The sequence below is a fragment of the Cervus elaphus genome, chromosome 29 (genome assembly GCF_910594005.1).
Source record: "Cervus elaphus chromosome 29, mCerEla1.1, whole genome shotgun sequence".
Lineage (NCBI taxonomy): Eukaryota > Metazoa > Chordata > Mammalia > Artiodactyla > Cervidae > Cervus > Cervus elaphus.
The window spans coordinates 50,054,272-50,076,913 of record NC_057843.1 but is presented as its reverse complement, the minus strand read 5'-3'; the positions used below and the strand labels follow the sequence as shown (position 1 = coordinate 50,076,913).

General features: G+C 39.6%; 1 protein-coding gene across 3 annotated transcripts in view; it reads right to left on the bottom strand.

Moving 5' to 3' along the window:
• PCSK5 (proprotein convertase subtilisin/kexin type 5) overlaps positions 1 to 22,642 on the bottom strand; it is a 495,662-nt gene that overhangs the window by 190,392 nt on the left and 282,628 nt on the right. For all 3 annotated transcript variants that reach the window (XM_043891233.1, XM_043891234.1, XM_043891235.1), the window contains exons 11-12: positions 22,378 to 22,495; positions 14,499 to 14,687 (exon numbers count right to left, since the gene is read on the bottom strand). In XM_043891233.1, the coding sequence (XP_043747168.1) occupies positions 14,499 to 14,687; positions 22,378 to 22,495 (307 nt within the window). The remainder of the gene's footprint in view (positions 1 to 14,498; positions 14,688 to 22,377; positions 22,496 to 22,642) is intronic.

Genomic DNA, 22,642 nt, shown 5'->3' with positions numbered 1-22,642 from the left:
GAACCAAGGCTAAAACTCTGCCCACAAGTCTGGTAGTACCAAGAATTGGAGATGTGGAGCAACTGAAGCTTGCTCACACTGCTGATAGATATATAAAATGGTGCAGCTGCTCTGAACAAAGTTAGACATTTCCTACCATATGACTAAGTACCCCCCCCCCACCAGATATTTATTTTCCCAAGAGGAGTAAAGACATGCGTCCCCACAAGAAACTCCACATGAATGTTCACAGCAGCGTTATTCATAATTGTCAAAAACTGTCAGCAACTCAGATGTCCATCATCTGGTGAATCAATAAATAAATTGTGCTATATTCATATAAGGAAACACTACCTAGTAATACAAACTTGAATGATTAATAACTGCAACAACATGAATGAATTTCAAAGGCATTAAGCTAAGTGGAAAAAGGCAGACACAAAAGATTATGGACTATCTGATTCAATTTCATATGACATTATAGAAAACACTACTTAAACAGAAACAGATCAGTGGTTGCCACGGGCCAGGAGGGAGGAGGCAGGGGCATGATGGAAGTTTTGGGAATGGAGGAACAGTTTTATATCTTGAAACTAATGTATAGTTATGCAAGTATATATTTATCAAAACTTACTCAATTATTTACATTGAAAATGAATTATATGTAAATTTACCCCTAAATGAAAACACCATGCCCATTAATATTACCCACTTTAGGAAGTCATGCCTGGAACTGGAGCCTAGATTCTGTCCTTCCAGTCTGTCCAATAATTTTCTAAGTTCCTAATTCCCTGTATGAAATCTTTTTCTGCTTGAACCATGTCCAGTTACTAGGATATTATCTATCCTTCAGAGCAGATAAATACAAAGGTTACAACAACTGGACGTTGATAGCTATTTATGACATAAAGTCACCTCTCCTTGCATTAATTTCATGTTCACCAAGAAAACTGGTGGCTATAATTTGAACTTCCGTGTGGTTCTTCCCATTGGGAGAAAAATATGCCCTTCTAAAAACAAAACCAGTTTAATCTCATTGTAACTAATACATAACAACTCTGATTTTTTTTTGTGTGTGTGTTATATAAATGTGTTTGAGGCTCCCTCTAAAATACCAGCTGGCTTCTCAAGCTGAAGGGTTGGATGGTGTAACTAGGGACTGTGTAAAGTAAGTGGCTGACACTTGGAGAAGAACAATAAGCAGGAAAATCACCTGTTACATGTTCCTGAGCTCTTGAAAGAAGAAAAAAGTTATTTTTAGCAGCATTCTCAGTGTCCCATGTCCAGAAAATTGAGAAGGCTGAGTTAAAGTTGAACAGATCTCTTTACTAGAGAACGTTACAGATCTTTGGAATATTCATATATGTTTTGTGACTTTTTCATATAAGTTTTGAAAATCACTGCCTCCATTCATAATGAAGGAGGCCTTTTTCTTTCTTTTTTTTTTTTTTTTAAAGAACATCTGTACACTATCTGTAAAAGGTTACTTCTGAACAGAAGGGTGTGGCATTTCGACGAGGACCATGTTGGATCGGACAGCTTTCCCTCATGCTAACAGAGATGGAAATGGTGGCTCCTTACATGAATGTCTTTCCATTGTAAATGATCTTCAATAGATCATGGGGGGTACATACATCCAGGAGATCCTACAATGCATGCACTATCACCATAGGGCTTGTTTCACAAGTTAACGCTTGAAACTGGACTTGGCCAGGAAGAAATTGCTGGGCCATTAAACAACTGACTTACATATTGAGTCCTTCATGCAAAACCCAGAAAGTGTGTGTTGGCTGAAATGGAGACACAGAGGTAGAGAAGAAGGAATGTTTTCAAATAACCCTTCCTGCCAGAGAGACGTGACTGAAGCGAACATGTTGACGCACAAATGGATGGAGGCAGAAAATTGGTCTAGAACCACTTCTCAGCCCTTCTCACTTCTAATTTTGGTTCCAGTTCATTGAGGCTGTTGTGCCATTTGAGGGCAGCGAAACAACCCTTGTCATGGAATACCTTTCCAAGAGTGCTGAACTTAAAAGCAGTTCCCAAACAGTTTAGACAGAACACTTGGCTCACTGCCTCGGGTCCAGAAACTACAAAGGAGACTTGAGGCTGCCATCACATGAGGGGCAGTCTTGTTTCCACAACCTCAGCCAACTCTTAATTACTCACGGGTCAGTTATTTGACTGCTGGATTAGCAGACCCTATGTTTCTTCCCTTACACCCTTTCCTCTCCAACTTTGAAAATCATTCCACTGCTATCAATCATTTTAAAAATCACATTTGAAATGAAAATTAAATGTAAACTAGTACCCAGAAGAACTATCCATAATTCACTACTCACAAAAGTGTCTTAAAGCCCAAATATAAACGGGCTTTGTCTCTCTGGCTAAATAGTTCCCACCCTGGTCTCTTCATTTTATGCAGGGCTGGAATGCTCATTAATTTCATGTGGACGTAAAAGTTGAGGAGAGGAATTAAAATGCAGCCAAACACGATCACTGCATTTTGCTAAAAGAGTTGATGAGGAGAGAAATAGACACTGATTGTTGTTGTTTCAACTAGCTGGGCATTGACTTTTCTAATCCCACCCTTTTATTTTTATTCCAACTCAATACTTAATCTACTCCCTATCTTTAGTACTGTACTGTTTAAAAACCTTGTGTTGTCTGCATATAACAAAAGGTAACATAGGTAGCAGATGAGATTCGTGTTGCAAAGAATATACTTGCTCAAACCAAGTGTCAAACCATTGGACACCGCTATAGAGATTCTAATTGTGCGGCTGTTTATCAGCTAAGAGGTTCAGTGCTCTGTCTGAATGTCTGTGCTCTGTCAACAGAGAAGAAAACAGACACGTCAGCATTATTAGTGTGGATCAGATGTTAATAAAGCAAGGCCAGTGTGCTGAAACCTGGAGTAGATTAACTCCATGCCCGTGTCCATATCTCCTATTGCAGTGAAACCCTGTTCTGTCAATTTGACTTCATAATCGTGTGCTCACTGAAATGATATATGCATGCGGTGGCACAAATTATGTAGCCAGTTATTAAAACGGTGCCCCACAGCCCTATCCCTGTGAGCGGTTTTCAAATAAATTGCTTGGATGAAACCTGGTAGAAAGGACTGCCATTAAATGTAGTACATCCTTTTGAGGATTACTTAACTCAGGAAATAACTCATATAATTACTGTAAGCTTTTTTCCTCCCCTTTCACTTAGAAGAGTCAGTCAAGGTGTCAGGGCTACCACATGCTTCTATGATGTTATAGCAACTAAATAATAAGACTTTATAACTACTGACAGCTATGTGTTATCATATTGTTATTTCCTAAATGTAAATGGATATTAATTTCAGAATCAACCATGACTTCCTAGACAGTATTTGTGTTCCCTACAGAATTAGACATTAATCGAATATTTTGGGAAATTCTTTTTTTTGTTTTCTTTTTTTAGAGCTTCATCACAATTTAACATAAAGCTGATAGAATGCGTAAGGCACTCATTTGGCTCAGTTGAAACTGAGCTTTTGATTTTCTTTAGATGTTTGCCTTTTGTAAGTTTTAAATAATTTGCTTCTGAAATAGGGTATTTAAAACACACTATTAAGTTTTTTGCTCTCTCCTAAATCATTTCTTTAAGAAACATTGAGAGAAAGGTACTGGTTCTAGAAGTTTGGAATACCTAAAAACACAAGTTTCAAAATAAACTTTCAACATGTACACTATTACTAACTTACCAACCCCCAAAGGCATTCATCCTTGTGGGTACATGATAAGTACTTGTAAATAAGTACTTACTTAATCATCTTGAAGATTTATTCTTTAATAGTAGGCTTTATCTAAATATCTGGTTTACATTATAAATGCCTTTTGTAAGTGACTTTCACAGCACCCAGCAGCATATTGCTCACAAGTCTTTTGGTGACATGAAAATAAGAAGAATGTGTTTGAAAAAGTTGGGTGATCTTTTAAATCGGTGCTATTTAAAAATGTGATCTGTGGACAGGTCAGGAAGCTTCAGCATCACCTGTGAGCTTATGAGAAATGCAGATCCATGGGCCTCTCCCAGACCTTTAGAATCAGCCTCTGTGGGAGAAGGATCCAGTCATCTCTGTGTGATAGTCATTTGCAAAGTGTTTTGAAAAGCACTGTGTGAATAAGGATTAGCACTTACAAGTGCTTATTATACTAGGAGCTTACTGTATTATCTTATTTACTACTTGTAACAAACTTGTGAGGCAGATACAACTATGTCTGTTTTCTAGATGAAAAAAATCACTTTTCCAAAGTTGAAGATAAAAACGGTGACATCAAGACAACCCCAGCTCTAACTCCAAAGGCTGTACTGTCTTTTGAATAAAGAAAGAAGCTTTTTCTGTGTGTTAATTAACACACAGAAATCCCTTGCATTCCTATATACTAACAATGAAAAAACAGAAAGAGAAATTAAGGAAACAATACCATTCACCATTGCAACAAAAAGAATAAAATACTTAGGAGTATATCTACCTAAAGAAACAAAGGACCTATACATAGAAAACTATAAAACACTGATGAAAGAAATCAAAGAGGACACAAACAGATGGAGAAACATACCGTGTTCATGGATTGGAAGAATCAATATTGTCAAAATGGCTATTCTACCCAAAGCAGTCTATAGATTCAATGCAATCCCTATCAAGCTACCAACGGTATTTTTCACAGAACTAGACCAAAGAATTTCACAATTTGTATGGAAATACAAAAAACCTCGAATAGCCAAAATAATCTTGAGAAAGAAGAATGGAACTGGAGGAATCAACCTGCCTGACTTCAGACTCTACTACAAAGCCACAGTCATCAAGACAGTATGGTACTGCCACAAAGACAGAAATATAGATCAATGGAACAGAATAGAAAGCCCAGAGATAAATCCACGAACCTATGGACACCTTATCTTTGACAAAGGAGGCAAGGATATACAATGGAAAAAAGACAACCTCTTTAACAAGTGGTGCTGGGAAAACTGGTCAACCACTTGTAAAAGAATGAAACTAGAACACTTTCTAACACCATACACAAAAATAAACTCAAAATGGATTAAAGATCTAAATGTAAGACCAGAAACTATAAAACTCCTAGAGGAAAACATAGGCAAAACACTCTCCGACATAAATCACAGCAAGATCCTCTATGACCCACCTCCCAGAATATTGGAAATAAAAGCAAAACTAAACAAATGGGACCTAATGAAACTTAAAAGCTTTTGCACTACAAAGGAAACTATAAGCAAGGTGAAAAGACAGCCCTCAGATTGGGAGAAAATAATAGCAAATGAAGAAACAGACAAAGGATTAATCTCAAAAATATACAAGCAATTCCTGCAGCTCAATTCCAGAAAAATAAATGACCCAATCAAAAAATGGGCCAAAGAACTAAACAGACATTTCTCCAAAGAAGACATACAGATGGCTAACAAACACATGAAAATGTGCTTAACATCACTCATTATTAGAGAAATGCAAATCAAAACCACAATGAGGTACCATTACACGCCAGTCAGGATGGCTGCTATCCAAAAGTCTACAAGCAATAAATGCTGGAGAGGGTGTGGAGAAAAGGGAACCCTCTTACACTGTTGGTGGGAATGCAAACTAGTACAGCCGCTATGGAAAACAGTGTGGAGATTTCTTAAAAAACTGGAAATAGAACTGCCATATGACCCAGCAATCCCACTTCTGGGCATACACACTGAGGAAACCAGATCTGAAAGAGACACGTGCACCCCAATGTTCATCGCAGCACTGTTTATAATAGCCAGGACATGGAAGCAACCTAGATGCCCATCAGCAGATGAATGGATAAGGAAGCTGTGGTACATATACACCATGGAATATTACTCAGCCATTAAAAAGAATTCATTTGAACCAGTCCTAATGAGATGGATGAAGCTGGAGCCCATTATACAGAGTGAAGTAAGCCAGAAAGATAAAGAACATTACAGCATACTAACACATATATATGGAATTTAGAAAGGTGATAATGATAACCCTATATGCAAAACAGAAAAAGAGACACAGAAATACAGAACAGACTTTTGAACTTTGTGGGAGAATGTGAGGGTGGGATATTTCAAAAGAACAGCATGTATACTATCTATGGTGAAACAGATCACCAGCCCAGGTGGGATGCATGAGACAAGTGCTCCGGCCTGGTGCACTGGGAAGACCCAGAGGAATCGGGTGGAGAGGGAGGTGGGAGGGGGGATCGGGATGGGGAATACATGTAAATCCATGGCTGATTCATATCAATGTATGACAAAACCCACTGGAAAAAAAAAAATAAAAAAAATAAAAAAAAAAAAAAGAAAGAAGCTTTTTCTCATGGTGAGGCCTTGCTGGAATGTGAAACTTCCATAGCAAAAGTGTAATTTTGGCAAGTCATACCTGCATTTATATAGCATGACTTTGCAAAATGTCAGTAGCCTGTCACTGAACATTTGGGCAGTGACAAAAATATTCAGGTAGAAACACAACAGTTAAACACAGTTAATTATAGAAACTATAGGTTGTACAGATGAGAAAGTATACCTTCTTTCTACTTAAGACCATAATTAGAACCAGAGATACACATCTGTAATCAAATTTAGAAAGAGAGGCAAAGTTTCAGCTTTCAGTCAGAGGCCAAAATCTAGAACTGAGAGCCAATATAGCTAAACTAAATCTAAAACCCAATGAGTTGAAGAAAGTGTGCGGGTATTTAGGGAAGAAAAAAAGCAAGGTTTTCATAATTCTAACAAATGCAGTTGAAGGAAGAATGTGATGGGACAGGCTTTCTGTTGGAAAATTTGGAGGCAGAATTTGAACATGTGGTCATATAAAGGGTGACATCTAAAGTGGCTTTAGGAACGAACTTGTGGACACAGCAGGGGAAGGAGAGCGTAGGATGAATTGAGAGGGTAGCGCTGACATAGATACACTACTGTGTGTAAAAGAGAACTAGTGGGAAGCAGCTGTATAGCGCAGGGAACTCAGCTCACTGCTCTGTGATGACCTAGAGGGGTGGGGTGGGGGTGGTGGGAGGGAGGCTCCAGAAGGAGGGCACATACGTATACACATGGCTGATTCACACTGTTGTAGAGCAGAAATCAACACAACCTTGGAAAGCAATTATCCTCCAATTCAAAATAAATTTAAAAAATAAAAAGAAGCTCACCACAACAATGATGAAATACAGTTGCTCTTGTATCTACCATCAAGGAATCTAAGCCCGCCTAGGTTCCCTCACCCATGCCACACCCCCACGGTCTCCCTAGAAGTAAAGCATTTGTGCGGATTATTTGGTTTGGTTTTTTGTTAGGCAGGGTGGACAGGCCAGGAGGCAGAGCAGAAGGGTGGGAGGGCAGGAAAAAAGCAAAGGGAAGAGAAGGCACTAACTGTCCAGTCCAGGATGGCTCTGGTTACCCACTAAATCCTCAACCTGACCTGCTGAGGGTGGTGCTGGGGCTTGCCTGCTGGGCCGAAGGGGCACGCAGCTCGAGTTGGACCAGCTGTGAAGGCTGCCGAGTGCCTTCCAGGGCCCAGCACCTGCAGATGCCGGGGCAAACCCTGCTTCCTGGAACAGCTGTTCTCCACAGGGGCTCTAGCAAGTGCCCAGCAGCCAGGATGGGGAGGCCCTGAGGGGCTCCAGACGGCCCACACGGGCCGTCATGTTCAGCGACTTTGCAAGAAAACCTGCTCCTGAGGGATTTCCATGGAGAAGGGCTGAGCAACACTGAAGACACTCCTTCCTGAAATGTCGAGGAAAATAAGGACTTTCGGAAAGCTAACTGTGGCCCCTTTGTTTTTGGAATTTACTGTTATGGATAGCATTTTCTGGTCCCAAGACTAGGACACAGGTTTTGTCAATACCAAAATGAAGATAAGAAGGGAGGAGGGTTGCTGTCCCCTCAGCTTCCTTCCTAGCTTATTCTCCTCGTCTGCGTGTCTAGTTAAGGGGAGATGCGTGTCATCATTAAGGGGAGATGATACCGAGTGAGCCTTGGATTCTGAGTCCGAGCTGGACCTCAGGATCCTTCCTTCTCACAGAGGCCAATACCCAGTCCACCAGCAAGAAACAGGAGAGGTCAAGGAGGGATGACTCTGCCACCAGAGCTCTGACTCTTCACCTCAGATGACCCCATGAGGAAAGTGTTGTGTTTTAAGCCTTTCAGAATTCCTGTCTTTTAACTGCACAGTGTTCTTTGTTTTACATGGTCCTCCTCAGAAATACTGACTTCTCTGAAAGAAAGATAAGTGTCCAACATGGGAACTATTTATTGCCCTCAATAATAATCTCTGACACACAAATAAAATACTTAGGAATAAACTTGACCAAGGAGGTGAAAGACTTATACACTGAAAATTATAAAACATGAATAAAGGAAATTGAAGATGATTCAAAGAAATAGAAAGATATCCCACCTTTTGGATTAGAAGAATACTGTTAAAAATGACCATATTCTCCAAAGCAATCTACAGGTTTTATATGGTCCCAATCAAATGGTGGCTCAGACAGTAAAGAATCTGCCTGCAATACAGGAGACCTGGGTTTGAACCCTGAGTCAAGAAGATTCCCCTGGAGAATGGAATGGCTACCCACTCCAGTATTCTTGCCTGGAAAATTCCATGGACAGAGGAGCCTGGCGGGCTACAGTTCATGGGTCTGCAAAGACTCAGACACAACTGAATGGCTAACACTTTCTATCAAATTACCCATGACATTTTTTTCACAGAACCAGAACAAATAATCCTAAAATTTCTATGGAACCATAAAAGGCCCTGAATTGCCAAAGCAGTCCTAAGGAAAAAGAACAACGCAGAAGGCATAATCCTTCCAGACTTCAGACAATACTACAAAGCTACAGTAATCAAAACAGTATAGTATGGGCCAAAAACAGACATATATATCAGCAGGCTAGAATGGAGAGCCCCCAAAATAAACCCACACCTCTACAGTCAATTAGTCTTTGACAAAAGAGGCAAAAATATACAATGGAAAAAAATCTCTTCAGCAAGTGGGGTTGGAAAAGCTGGACAATTGCATGTAAAAATCAATGAAGTTATAACACACCCTCTCATCATACACAAAAATAAACTCAAAATGGCATAAAGACTTAAACATAAGATGTGACATCATAAAATTCCTACAAGAGAACATATGCAAAACATTTTCTGACATAAATCATACCAATGTTTTCTTAGGTCAGTCTCCCACGGTAGTAGAAAGAAACATAAACAAATGGGACCTAATCAAATTTACAAGCTTTTGCACAGCAAAGGAAACCATAAACAAAATGAAAAGACAGCCTACAGAATGGGAGAAAATATTCACAAATGATGTGACCAAAAGGGCTTAATTTCCAAAATATGTTAACAGCTCATGAATTCAACAAAAAAAAACCCCAACCCAATTGAAAAGTGGGTAGAAGACCTAAATAGACATTTCTCCAAAGAAGACATACAGATGGCCAATAGGCAGATGAAAAGATGCTCAACATCACTAATAGAGAAATGCAAAGCAAAACAGCAATGAGGTATCACCTCACGTCACTCAGAATGGCCATCATTAAAAAGTCTAAAATAACAAATGCTGCAGAGTGTGGAGAAAGGGAACCCTCCTACACTACTGGTGGGAATGCAAGTTGGTGCAGCCACTGTAGAAAACAGTATGGAGCTTCCTTAAACTAAAAATACAATTACCATACGATCCAGCAATTCCATGCTTGGGCATATATCCAGAAAAAACTGTAATTCAAAAAGGTCATGCATCCCTATGTTTGTAGCACCACTATCCACAACTGCCAAGACATGGAAAAAACCTACATGTCCATTGACAGATGAATGAATCAAGAAGATGTGGTATATATATACAGTGGAACCCTAGACAGCCATGAAGAAGAACAAAATAATGTCATTTGCAGCAACATGGATGGACCTAGAGATTATCATACTAAGTGAAGTCAAATCACAAAGAGAAAGGCAAATACCATATGATATCACTTATATGTGGAGTCTAAAATATGACATAAATGAACCTATCTATGAAACAGAAACAGACATAGACTGCCCGGTGGAAAGGGGGGTGGGGGACAGATGGACTAGGGATTTGGGATTAGCAGATGCAAACTATTACATGTGGAATGGATAAACAACAAAGTCCTACTGTGTAGCATAAGGAACTATATGCAATATCCTATGATAAAATATAATGGAAAAGAATATAAAAAGAATGTGTACATATGTGTGTATATAAATGAATCAGTTACATATACAGCAGAAATTAACACAACATTGTGAACCAACTATACTTCAATTTAAAAAAATTTAAAAAAAATATCTGACATACAAATTCCTTCTAAACCCTGACCTGGTCACCTTTTCCTTGAGGAAAGGTATTAGTGCCCAGCCCAGCAGGCCAACTTGAGGGCCACCAGGAGCAAAGCAGACCTTCCCATCACCACCTGCCCATCCCTTGTCGATGCTTCTTCCCTCAGCTCCCAATCCCGGGAGTGTGCTCTGAAACAGGGCCAAGGCGACAGGACACAGAGGTCTCTTCTGCCAGGAGGTCGGAGACTGGGAAGTTCTGGAGAGAGATTTCCTCTAATAAAATTAAAGTATTGGAATATGCCAGAAGGAAAAAAATGCCGAAAGAAAGCGTCTTGCCTTAGCTACTTCAGTAGGAGGGATTCTACTAGTGTCAAGTACAACAAGGATGGGGTAGCCAGGCCCTGGAGGGTGGCCAGACTGGTTTGGGGACCAAATGCAGCTGTTTTACATTTAAAAGGTCAGATGTTCATAGCAGTGTTTTGCGGAACTGTGGGCAAATGAATTCATAACATCCTTTTACATTCCTTATCTCCAGTCCCCTCCCTCCACTCCATTTTGTCTACTATATTTTTGGGGGGGTGGCTACTTATTTTCAGCACTGAGATGGAAGATAGACAAAAGAGCAGCACTTTAAGAAATGCTCCAGACCAAGAAGATGTACTCTGCATGCAGACCTTATTCCCAGGGGGTCCCTATGGGACAGACTAAAGTGAACCATAAGATGGGTCACCGACTGTCGAAAATGCCTGTTACTTTTCTTTGACACAAGTCAGGCAGCACTTTGGGGTTCAGCACTTTGCAAAGAGCAAAGCAGATGCCTGCTGTTGAAGAATTCACGAGGAACTGGAGCCAGTGACACTGTAATTCACCAAATGCCTGTCTTGGAATCTTTTGCTCCTCTGCTCACAAGTTTCCTCACTGAAGTCATTTCCAGGGAAGCCAACAAGAAATATTGAAATACGCAGAAGATCCCAGAAAGGCTGAAGGGACTGAGTTTTCCAAGCAAACAACTGTGGGTGGACTGTTCTTCTACAATGGAGGGGGCTCCAGGGAGAAGAGTTGCACATGTGTGAAGCCAACCTTACTACTTCACTGGGGTAACCTGGATACTCCAAATTCAATGCAAATGAACTGCAGTCAAGAGAAGAAAAAAGAAATCAAGAACAAGGTCTTCCCTGGCTTTGATAACAACAGCTGGCGTGATCTCCCTTAATCATAGAATTGTGCATCTGAAGGCCTTGCTTGCTCAAGAGAAGCCTCAGGCAGGTAGTAGCAAGGCCTGGCGGCAGCTGAGATCCCTGACTGCAGAGGGAGGAGGGTGTGTCCAGCGACTGGATGCCAAAGCATCCTTCAATTTCTCACAGCTGCATATACTGATCCTGGCAAAGGTTCCCTTCATAGAATACGAAGCCCAGGTTACCTCATGCCCTAATGAAAGATGTTAGGTTTTAGGGACGAACACAAGAAGACTTCCAAGAACAGAAATGAAATGCAGTGAGAGACTCTAGAAATGCTCTTGCTTTCTCTTTTTCTTACTGCCCTACAGCAGATGAATGTGGAGATTTTGAAAAGCCACTGAGAGTCCCTCAGTCTCACTTTCGGCTCTGCGGGCCTGCATTGGACTTGGCCCCTCAACTCGTCTGGGCTGTTGTCAGTGTCCTACCAGAGATCACCACTGCTGCGGACGCCTGGCATGTGGAGAGGTGGCCCTGTCGACAGAAAAGTTTGGCTTTCATGTGGACTGTATAGGCCTTTGACAGTAAAGTTTTTGCTCCTATTAAATGTTCCTCTTGGAGAAAAACATCAAATTAAAGAAACTTTCAGGCTTCTCACTGTGGCTTGTAGTTTGGAAGCATAATGGGAATGGGGTGTATAAGAGAACCTGGCCTTTCCCCATCTGGTCCCACTTGCTGACAAGTATCCCCCACCCATAATCCCAACCACTCGAAAAGCCAATGGAGCAGAAGAAAACTTGTGCTAGAACATTCTGGCCTTTCAGCAGGATCCTGGAAATACAATTACCTGCTGGAGAAATGTTTGAAGGGAGTGGAGAGAATGGAAGAGGCTACAAAGAGAAAGTGAGTGTTCCCTTGGCCAATAAAGGCTAAAGGGCCAACCTTTAAATAGTGGTTAGGAAACTACTGCCAGCCCTCAAACTAAATCCGGCCCTTGGCCTGTTTGTATAAATAAAGTTTTATTGGAACACAGCCATGCACATTCATTTATGCTGTTTACAATGACTTTTGCACTCTAATGGCAGAGTTGAGGATTGGTAACAGACACATGACCTGCAAAGCTTGAAACATTTACTAACTGAATCTTTGTAGAAAAAAAATATGCCAAAATCTTTTTTAAAACAAAAAGAATTTCCTTTAACTTTGGAAAGTGCTCAGGCAAGAGCATTCAGTTAATCTGCAACAAATGCCAGCAGACATTTAGGGGCCAGGAAGACCATCTCAGAGGCCTAAAGAGTCAGTGTTCTGCATTTCTTTTATACGATAAAGAACAACAGGTGGCCTTTAACTTTTCTGTGGCATCCTTTTAATATTACACAAATCTTAAGTGTTACACTGCTTCATGCCAATAGATTCTAGGCAGCTCATTACTCTGTTTACGTGTGGGCAGTGAGAGCTATGACCATCTCATCGTGACATTTAAGTGGCGCCCCTCACTGAAGTTCTTAGGGTAGTAAGAAATTAAAGAACAGTTGTATATTTTTAATTAACTTTTTTTTATCTACACCCAGGAGTGGAATTGCTAGGTCTTATGGTAGTTTTATTTTTAGTTTTTTGAAGAACTTCCATACTGTTTTCCAGTTGCTGCACCAATTGAGATTCCCACCAACAGTGTACAAGAATTTCTTTTATCCCACATCCTTGCCAACATTTGTTATTTGTATTATTTTTGATGATAGCAATTCTGACAGGTGTGAGGTGATACTCATTGTGGTTTTGATTTGCATTTCTCCTGATGATTTGTGATGTTGAGCATCTTTTCATGTACCTATTGGCCATCTACATTTCCTCTTTGGAAGAATGTCTATTCAGTTCTTCTGCCTATTTTTTAATCATGTTATTCAAGAAGATAAGTAGACCCCAATGTTCATAGCAGATTATTTTCAATAGCTTAGATATGGAAGCAACCTAAGTGTCCATTAAAAGATGAATGAATAAAGAAGCTGTGGTATAAGTGTGTGTGTGTGTGTGTGTGTATGTATATATTGGAGAAGGAAATGGCAACACACTCCAATATTCTTGCCTGGAAAATTCCATGGACAGAGGAGTCTGGTGGGCTATAGTCCATGGGGTTGCAAAGAGTAAGCTACGACTGAGCACATATATGTATATATACATACATCTCTATATAGATACACGCATACATACATACATACATGGAATACTGCTGCTGCTGCTGCTAAGTCGCTCCAGTTGTGTCTGACTCTGTGCGACCCCAGAGACAGCAGCCCACCAGGCTCCCCCATCCCTGGGATTCTCCAGGCAAGAACAGTGGAATGGGTTGCCATTTCCTCCTCCAATGCATGAAAGGGAAAAGGGAAAGTGAAGTCGCTCAGTCGTGTCCGACTCTTAGCGACCCCATGGACTGTAGCCTATCAGGTTCCGCCGTCCATGGGAGTTTCCAGGCAAGAGTACTGGAGTGGGGTGCCATTGCATTCTCCAACATGGAATACTACTCAGGCATAAAAACAATTTTTGTCATTTGCAGCCACATGGATGAACTTGGAGAGCATTATACTAAGTGAAATAAGTCAGAGAAAGACAAACACTTGTATATCTTACATGTGGAATCTAAAACTACAATAAACTAGTGAATATAACAAAAAAGTAGCAGACAGATATAGCGAACAAATTAGTGGATGGGGTTGGGAGTGGTAATATATAGGTGGGGGAGTGGGAGGTACAAATTACTGGGTATAAGACAGGCTCATGGATGTATTGTACCACACAGGGAATATAGCCCATATTTTGTAAAAACTGTTAATGGAAAGTAATCTTTAAAAATTGTATAAAAAATCATGATTTTATAATATTTGTACATGCACAATCTTCAATTTCATAAAAAGTAAAAAAAACCTGAAGAACTGCTGATTCTTCATTCTTTTTCCAGCTTAATGAGTAGCTGAGTGCACACCGGTGGTCAGGGGCCATGACCGTACCTGTTGGCCAAAAGCTGGGACCTGGTTCCTGAGGGCGAAGTCAGGTAGATGGCCAGGTCTCCCCTCCTGGGGTGGGTGATGGTGATGCGCACGACTACATGCTCTAGGTAGTTGACGTGATGGTTGGGGTTGTCGGAGCAGCCCGAAGCTTTGTAGATGGAGCGCACTGCACTGTTGGGGCGAATCGTCCTGCAACAGAGAGAAGTTTGAGCAAAGTGCACAGCAGAGCCCGACTGAGTGAACCTGCAGGCCTGGCAGGACTACATGGTGTAAGATAAGCAGTGGATGCTTAAAGGACCAGTCCCTCAGGCAAATGATTAGGTTGCTTAGAGGAGTAATCCTGCTTGGACTGTGAGAAAGATGTAAATGAGAGGAATGGGGAATTTAAGGTGTCTTTGATCTTCATGAAGGTAGTAGATATCGATCCTGTTAAAACACATTACTAGGCTCTAGAACTGGAGTTCCTGGGGTGGGTCACGAATGAGCATTTCCAGCAAGTTCTCCAGTGACAGTGATGTTGCTGAACTATGGAATCCACTTTGTGTACCACCAGTATAGGGGACTTGAGGACTACTATAACCTTAGTTCAAATCCCTGGTCTACCATTCTCTTGCTCTATAAACTAAGAGGAGCCCACTCCTGTCTTCTTCCCAAACTTCCTCCTGTACCTCTGTGCCTTCTGAAGACTGGGTTCCAGCCACACCAGCACTGGTTTGAGTTCTGGGATAATTCAAGTTTCCCAGCTCAGGGACATTGCATGTGCTACTCTGCCTCTAGTGCTTTTTTATTGCTCTTCCTATGGCTGACTCATCTTCTTTCATGATCAAAGCTTAAATTTCACTCTCTAAGGCCATCATTGAACCATAGGAAAATCATGTTCTCTGTCTTTCATTGTCTACCCTTTTTATTTCACTTATTATAACTTGTAATTATCTATTTATTGTATTATTTTGGTTTGACTTCCCCAATAGACTGTAAGCTCCATAAATGTGCAAGCATTTCTTATTCCTGTTTCTATCCCTAATATCTAGCCCCATTCTTTTTTTAAATTTATATTGTATCAAAGGATAATTGCTTTAAAGAATTTTGCTGTTTTCTGTCAAACCTCAACATGAATCAACCACAGGTATACATATATCCCCTCCCTTTTGAAACTCCCTCCCATCTCCCTCACCATCCCACCCCTCTAGGTTGATACAGAGTCTGTGTTTGAATTTCCTAAGCCATACAGCAAATTCCCGTTGGCTATCTATTTTACATATGGTATTGTAAGTTTACATGTTACTCTTTCCATATATCTCACCCTCTCCTCCCCTCTTCCCATGTCCATATGTCTATTCTCTATGTCTGCTTCTATAATGTTTCCCTGTAAATAAATTCGTCTTACCATTTTTCTAGATTCTGTATATACGCATTAGAATACAGTATTTATCTTTCTCTTTCTGACTCACTTCACTGTGTGTAATAGGTTCTAGGTTCATTCACCTCATTAGAACTGACTCAAATGCATTCCCTTTTATGGCTGAGTAATATTTCATTGTGTATATGTACCACAACTTCTTTATCCATTCATCTGTCAATGGACATCTAGGTTGCTTCCATGTTCTAGCTATTGTAAATAGTGCTCCAGTGAACAATGGGATACGTGTGTCTCTTTCAATTTTGGTTTCCCCAGGGTAAATGCCTACAAGTGGGAATGCTGGGTCATAAGGTGGCTTTATGCCTAGTTATTTAAGGAATCTCCATACTGTCTTCTATAGTGGCTGTATCAATTTACATTCCCACCAACAGTGCAAGAGCATTCCCTTTTCTCCACACCGTCTCCAGGATTTATTGTTTGTAGCCTTTTTGATGATGGCCATTCTGATCGGTGTGAAGTGATATCTCATTGTAGTTTTGATTTGCATTTCTCTAATAATGAGCAATGTTGAGCATCTTTTCATGTGTTTGTTAGCCATCTGTGTGTCTTCTTTGGAGAAATGTCTGTTAGGTCTTTTTTCCACTTTTTGATTGGATTGTTTGTATTTCTGGTATTGAGTTGTATGAGCTGCTTGTATATTTTGGAAGTTAATCCTTTGTCAGTTGTTTCATTTGCTATTATTTCCTCCCTTTCTGAGGATTGTCTTTTCACCTTGCTTATAAGTTTCCTTTGTTGTGCAAAAGCTTTTAAGTTTAATCAGGTCCCACTTGTTTACTTTTATTTTTATTTCCATTAAAAACAAAATGGATCCTCTATGATCCATTTAGACGATCTTGCTTTGATTTCAGTCATTGAGTATTCTGCCTATGTTTTCCTCTAAGAGTTTTATAGTTTCTGGTCTTACATTTAGATCTTTAATTCATTTTGAGTTTATCTTTGTGTGTGGTATTAGGAAGTGTTCTAATTTCATTCTTTTACATGTAGCTGTGCAGTTTTCCCAGCACCACTTATTGAAGAGACTGTCTTTGCCCCCTTGTATATTCTTGCCTTCTTTGTCAAAAATAAGGTACCCATAGATGCATGGGTTTATTTCTGGGCTTTCTATCTTGTTACATTGGTCTATATTTCTGTCTTTGTGCCAGTACCAAACTGTCTTGATGACTGTAGCTTTGTAGTATAATCTGAAGTCAGGAAGGTTGATTCCTCCAGGTCCATTCTTCTTTCTCAAGACTGCTTTGGCTATTTGGGATCTTTTGTGTTTCTATATGAATTGTGAAATTTTTTGTTCTAGTTCTGTGAAAAATGCCCTTGGTAATTTGATAGGGATCGCATTTAATCTGGAGATTGCATTTGGTAGTATAGTCATTTTCACAATATTGATTCTTCCTACCCATGAACATGGAATATCTCCCCATCTGTTCATGTGGTCTTAGATTTCTTTCATTAGTGTCTTATAATTTTCTGTGTACAGTTCTTTTGTCTCCTTAGGTAAGTTTATTCCTAGATACTTAATTCTTTTTGTTGCAATGGTGAATGGGATTGATTCCTTAATTTCTCTTTCTGACTTTTCATTGTTAGTGTATAGAAATGCAAGTGATTTCTGTGCATTGATTTTGTATCCTGCAACTTTGCTAAATGCAATGATTAGCTCTAGTAATTTTCTGATACTATCTTTCGGGTTTTCTATGCACAGTATCATGTCATCTGCAAACAGTGAGAGTGTTAATTCTTCATTTCCAATCTGGATTCCATTTATTTCTTTTTCTTTTCTGATAGCTGTAGTTAGGACTTCCAGAACTATGTTGAATAATAGTGGGGAAACTGGACACCCTTGTCTTGCTCCTGATCTTAGGGGGAATGCTTTCAGTTTTTCACCATTGAGAATAATGTTTGCTGTAGGCTTATCATATATGACCTTTACTATGTTCAGGTAGGTTCCTTCTATGCCCATTTTTTGAAGAGTTTTCATCATAAATGGGTGCTGAATTTTGTCAAAGGCTTTTTCGGCATCTATTGAGATGATCATATGGTTTTTATCTTTCAATTTGTTAATATGGTGTATCACATTGAATGATTTGCATATATTGGAGAATCCTTGCATCCTGGAAATAAACCCAACTTGATCACGGTGTATGAGCTTTTTGATGTGTTGCTGAATTCTGTTTGCTAACATTTTGTTGAGGATTTTTGCATCTATGTTCATCAGTGATATTGGCCTGTAGTTTTCTTGTGTTGTCTTTGTCTGGTTTTGGTATCAGGGTGATGGTGGCCTTGTAGAATGAGTTTGGAAGTGTTCCTTCCTCTGCAATTTTTTGAAAGAGTTTTAGAAGGATAGGCATTATCTCTTCTCTAAATGTTTGATAGAATTCTCCTGTGAAGCCAGCTGGTCCTGGGCTTTTGTTTTTTTGGGAGTTTTTTGATCACAGCTTCAATTTCAGTGCTTGTAATTGGGTTATTCATAATTTCTATTTCTTCCTGGTTCAGTCTTGGAAGACTGAACTTTTCTAAGAATCTGTCCATTTCTTCCAGGTTATCTGTTTTATTGCCATAGAGTTGTTCATAATAGTCTCTTATAATCCTTTGTATTTCTGCACTGTCTGTTGTAACCTCTCCTTTTTCATTTCTAATTTTGTTGATTCAATTCTTCTCTCTTTTTTTGATGAGTCTGGCTAAAGCTTTGTCAATTTTGTTTATCTTCTCAAAGAACCAGCTTTTAGTTTTATTAATCTTTACTATTGTTTCTTTTTCATTTATTTCTGGTTGGATCTTTATGATTTCTTTCCTTCTACTAATTATGGGGTTTTAAATTTTTCCCAGTTGTTTTAGTTGTAAAGTTAGGTTGCCTACTTGATGTTTTTCTTGTTTCTTGAGGTAGGGCTGTATTGCTATAAACTTCCCTCTTAGAACTGCTTTTGCTGCACCCCATAGGTTTTGAGTTGTCGTCTTTTCATTGTCATTTGTTTCTAGAAATGTTTTGGTTTCCTTTTGATTTCTTCAGTAACCTGTTGGTTATTTAGAAACATGTTGTTTGATCTCCATGTGTCTGTGTTTCTTACAGTTTTTTTCTTGTAATTGATATCTAGTCTCATAGCATTTTGGTTGGAGAAGATGCTTGATACAATTTCAGTTTTCTTAAATTTACTGAGGTTTGATTTGTGACCCAGGATGTGGTCTATCATGGAGAATGTTCCATGTGCACTTGAGAAGAAGATGTGTTCTTCTGCATTTGAATGGAATGTCCTGAAGATATTAATGATATCCATCTCATCTGATATATCATTTAAGAATTGTGTTTCCTTATTAACTTTCTGTTTTGATGATCTGTCCACTGGTGTGAGTGGGGTGTTAAAGTCTCCTACTATTATTGTGTTACTGTCAGCTTCTCCTTTTATGTCTGTTAGTGTTTCTCTTATGTATTGAGGTGCTCCTATGTTGGATGCACAGATATTTACAATTGTTATGTCTTCCTCTTGGATTGATCCCTTGATCATTATGTAGTATCCTTTCTTATCTCTTGTAATCTTCTTTATTTTAAGGTCTATTTGGTCTGATATGAGGATTGCTACTCCATCTTTCCTTTGCTTCCCATTTGCATGGAATATATTTTTCCATCCTCTCACTTTCAGTCTATATGTGTCTTGAGGTCTGAAGTGGGTTACTTGTAGACAGCATATATATGGGTCTTATTTTTGTATCCATTCAGCTAGTCTGTATCTTCTGGTTGGAGTATTTAGTCCATTTACATTTAAAGTAATTATTGATATATATGTTCCTATTGCCATTTTCTTAATTGTTTGGGGTTGATTTTGTAGATCTTTTTTTCTGGTGTATTTCTTGACCACATAAGTCTGTTTAACGTTTGTTGTAAAGCTGGTTTGGTGGTACTGAATTCTCTTAACTTTTGCTTGTCTGAAAAGCTTTTTATTTCTCTATCATTTTTGAATGAGATCCTTGCCGGGTCCAGTAATCTTGGTTGTAGATTTTTCCTTTTCAATACTTTAAATATATCCTACCATTCCCTTCTGGCCTGCAGAGTTTCTGCTGAAAGATCAGCTGTTAAGTATATGGGGTTTCCCTTGTATGTTACTTGTTGCTTCTCCCTTGATGCTTTTAATATTCTTTCTTTGTGCTTAGTCTTTGTTAATTTGATTAGTATGTGTCTTGGCATGTTTCTCCTTGGGTTTATCCTATATGGGACTATTTGTACCTCTTGGACTTGATTGACTATTTCCTTTTCCATGTTGGGGAAATTTTCTACTATAATCTCTTCAAAAATTTTCTCATACCCTTTCCTTTTCTCTTCTTCTTCTGGGGCCCCTATAATTCGAATGTTGGTGTGTTTGATACTGTCCCAGAGGTCTCTGAGACTGTTCTCAGCTCTTTTCATTCTTTTTACTTTATTCTGTTCTTCAGAAGTTATTTCCACCAATTTATCTTCCAGTTCACGGATTTGTTCTTCTGCTTCAGATACTCTGCTGTTGATTCCTTCTAGAGTGTTTTTAATTTCAGTAATCGTGTTGTTTGTCTCTGTATGTTTATTCTTTAATTCTTCTAGGTCTTTGTTAAATGATTCTTGCATCTTCTCCATTTTGTTTTCAAGGTTTTTGATCATCTTTTCTATCATTATTCTGACTTTTCAGGTCTCTGCCTGTTTCCTCTTCATTTATTTGGATGTCTGTGTTTCTAGTTTGTTCCTTCATTTGAGCAGTATTTCTCTGCCTTTCCATTTTTTTTTTTTTTAAGTTATTGTGTTTGAGGTCTCCTTTCCCAGGCATCAAGGAAATTTGAATTCTTTCCTTGATTAAGGTTGAATTCCTTTTTTCTTTTGGCTTCTGTCCTCCTAAAATTGGTCCAGTGGTTTGCGTGAGCTTCGCATAGGGTAAGATTTGTGTGGAGTTTTTGTTTGTCTGTTTTTCCTCTGATGGGCAAGGTTGAGTGAGGTGGTAATCCTGTCTACTGATGATTGGGTTTGTATTTTTGTTTTGTTTGTTATTTAGATGAGGCATCCTGCACAGGATGTTACTGGTGGTTGGGTGATGCCGGGTCTTGTATTCAAGTGGTTTCCTTTGTGTGAGTTCTCAGTGTTTGACACTTCCTAGTCTTGGAGTCAGCGCTCCTACTCCAAAGGCTCAGGGCTTGATCTCTGGGGCGTATGTTGCCTGTTGAACAGCCTCAGAAGCTTCAGGCTCAGCATCTTGAAGTCGGGCTGGGAAGACTGGTGGGTGACAGCTGGACCCTGTCACCAGGCCTTGCTCAAAGTTCTGACATGGCTCTGGGTGCCTCTGGTCAGCTGGGTCTGGGCTGCTTCACTGGGCTTTGAGGGTCCTGGGCATCTGGCAGAAAGGGCGCAGGGATGCAGCACATGCAGGAGGAGATCTGGACTCCTTCCAGCTGCCTGTGCCACTAGTCCTGTTCTTGATATCCAATAAATGAAAGAAAAATAGATGCTGAATTGGTAAATGAAATTTGTGTAGAAATAAACAATTATTCCATTTGATCTCATTTCTTCATTTGTCAAAAGGGAATAAAACCCAAGTTGTTATCAAGTTTTAAGAAGAAAACACACATTAAGTTGCTAGGGCTTGACCTATAGTAAGAACTCAATAAATACTGGTTAACTTTTTACTCCTTTTTTTTCATATTCTTTGCCACAAATGGGTAGAATGAGAAAAAAAAAATTTAGTCCATTTATTTCTGCTTCCTAACAATTTCCTCAAGAATTATAATGGTTCTGTTCTCGTTACAAACCAAAGTTCATAAGTATTTGTCTGAGCTCTAACTCTCTATAAAAAGAAAGCCGAAAGCAAAATACTAATAAAATCACTATAATAAATCATAATTCTTCAAATTCAGCGCCTAGGAGAGACTTCACTATCACTTGGTAAATCCTGTTGCACAGCCTCCAGGTGTGTGTGGCTGAAACAGGACACCAGGCCCTGGAATCTGAGTAAGTGCAACCTCATTTACTGTGCATCCTGCATCCCTCTCAGAGAACGACATGGTAAGTAGCTAAGTTTCCAGAACATGAGGTTTAGTTTTGGGGGTATACCAACTTATGGGAAATACTTCTACCATCAAACACAAATACTGACAGAGTAGAAACTTGAAGACTATCCACGTGTAAGGGTCCTCCCATCCTCTTATAAAATATGCTTTTCTTTTAAGGATCCTTGGCTTATACTAGTGGGCTTTCCTGGTGGCTCAGATGGTGAAAAATCCACCTGCAATGTGGGAGACCTAGGTTCCATCCTTAGGTTGGAAAGATCCTCTGGAGGAGGGCATGGCAGGTTATACTATGATGGATTTAACAGTTTAGGGTCTTACACATTCTATTAAGATTTTATAATCACGTTAGAAAAAAAACTACACAAACTACTAGACAGGGCTGTCTCGAGACATCTGCCTGGGCCAGCTGTCTTTTAGGGAATGGTCATGCTCTCTGCCTGCAGCAAACATTACTTGATTTGTCGGTCTGTGCTCTCCACACACACGTGCTGCTGGGGAACAGTGGTCCACTTCTCCGCCTCCATCACCATGGCTTCTGCATCCATCAGTCCAAATCCATAGAGATGGCTCACTAGAGAAGGCAAGAAGTTGGTCAGCTTTACCATGGGTGGTAGCAAACCTATGCTATATATGTTGACTTATACTTTCACTCTGTAGAAAAGCCAGACATAACCCAATGGGAGCCAAGCTTTCCTCCTAGCACCAATTAAAAAACAGA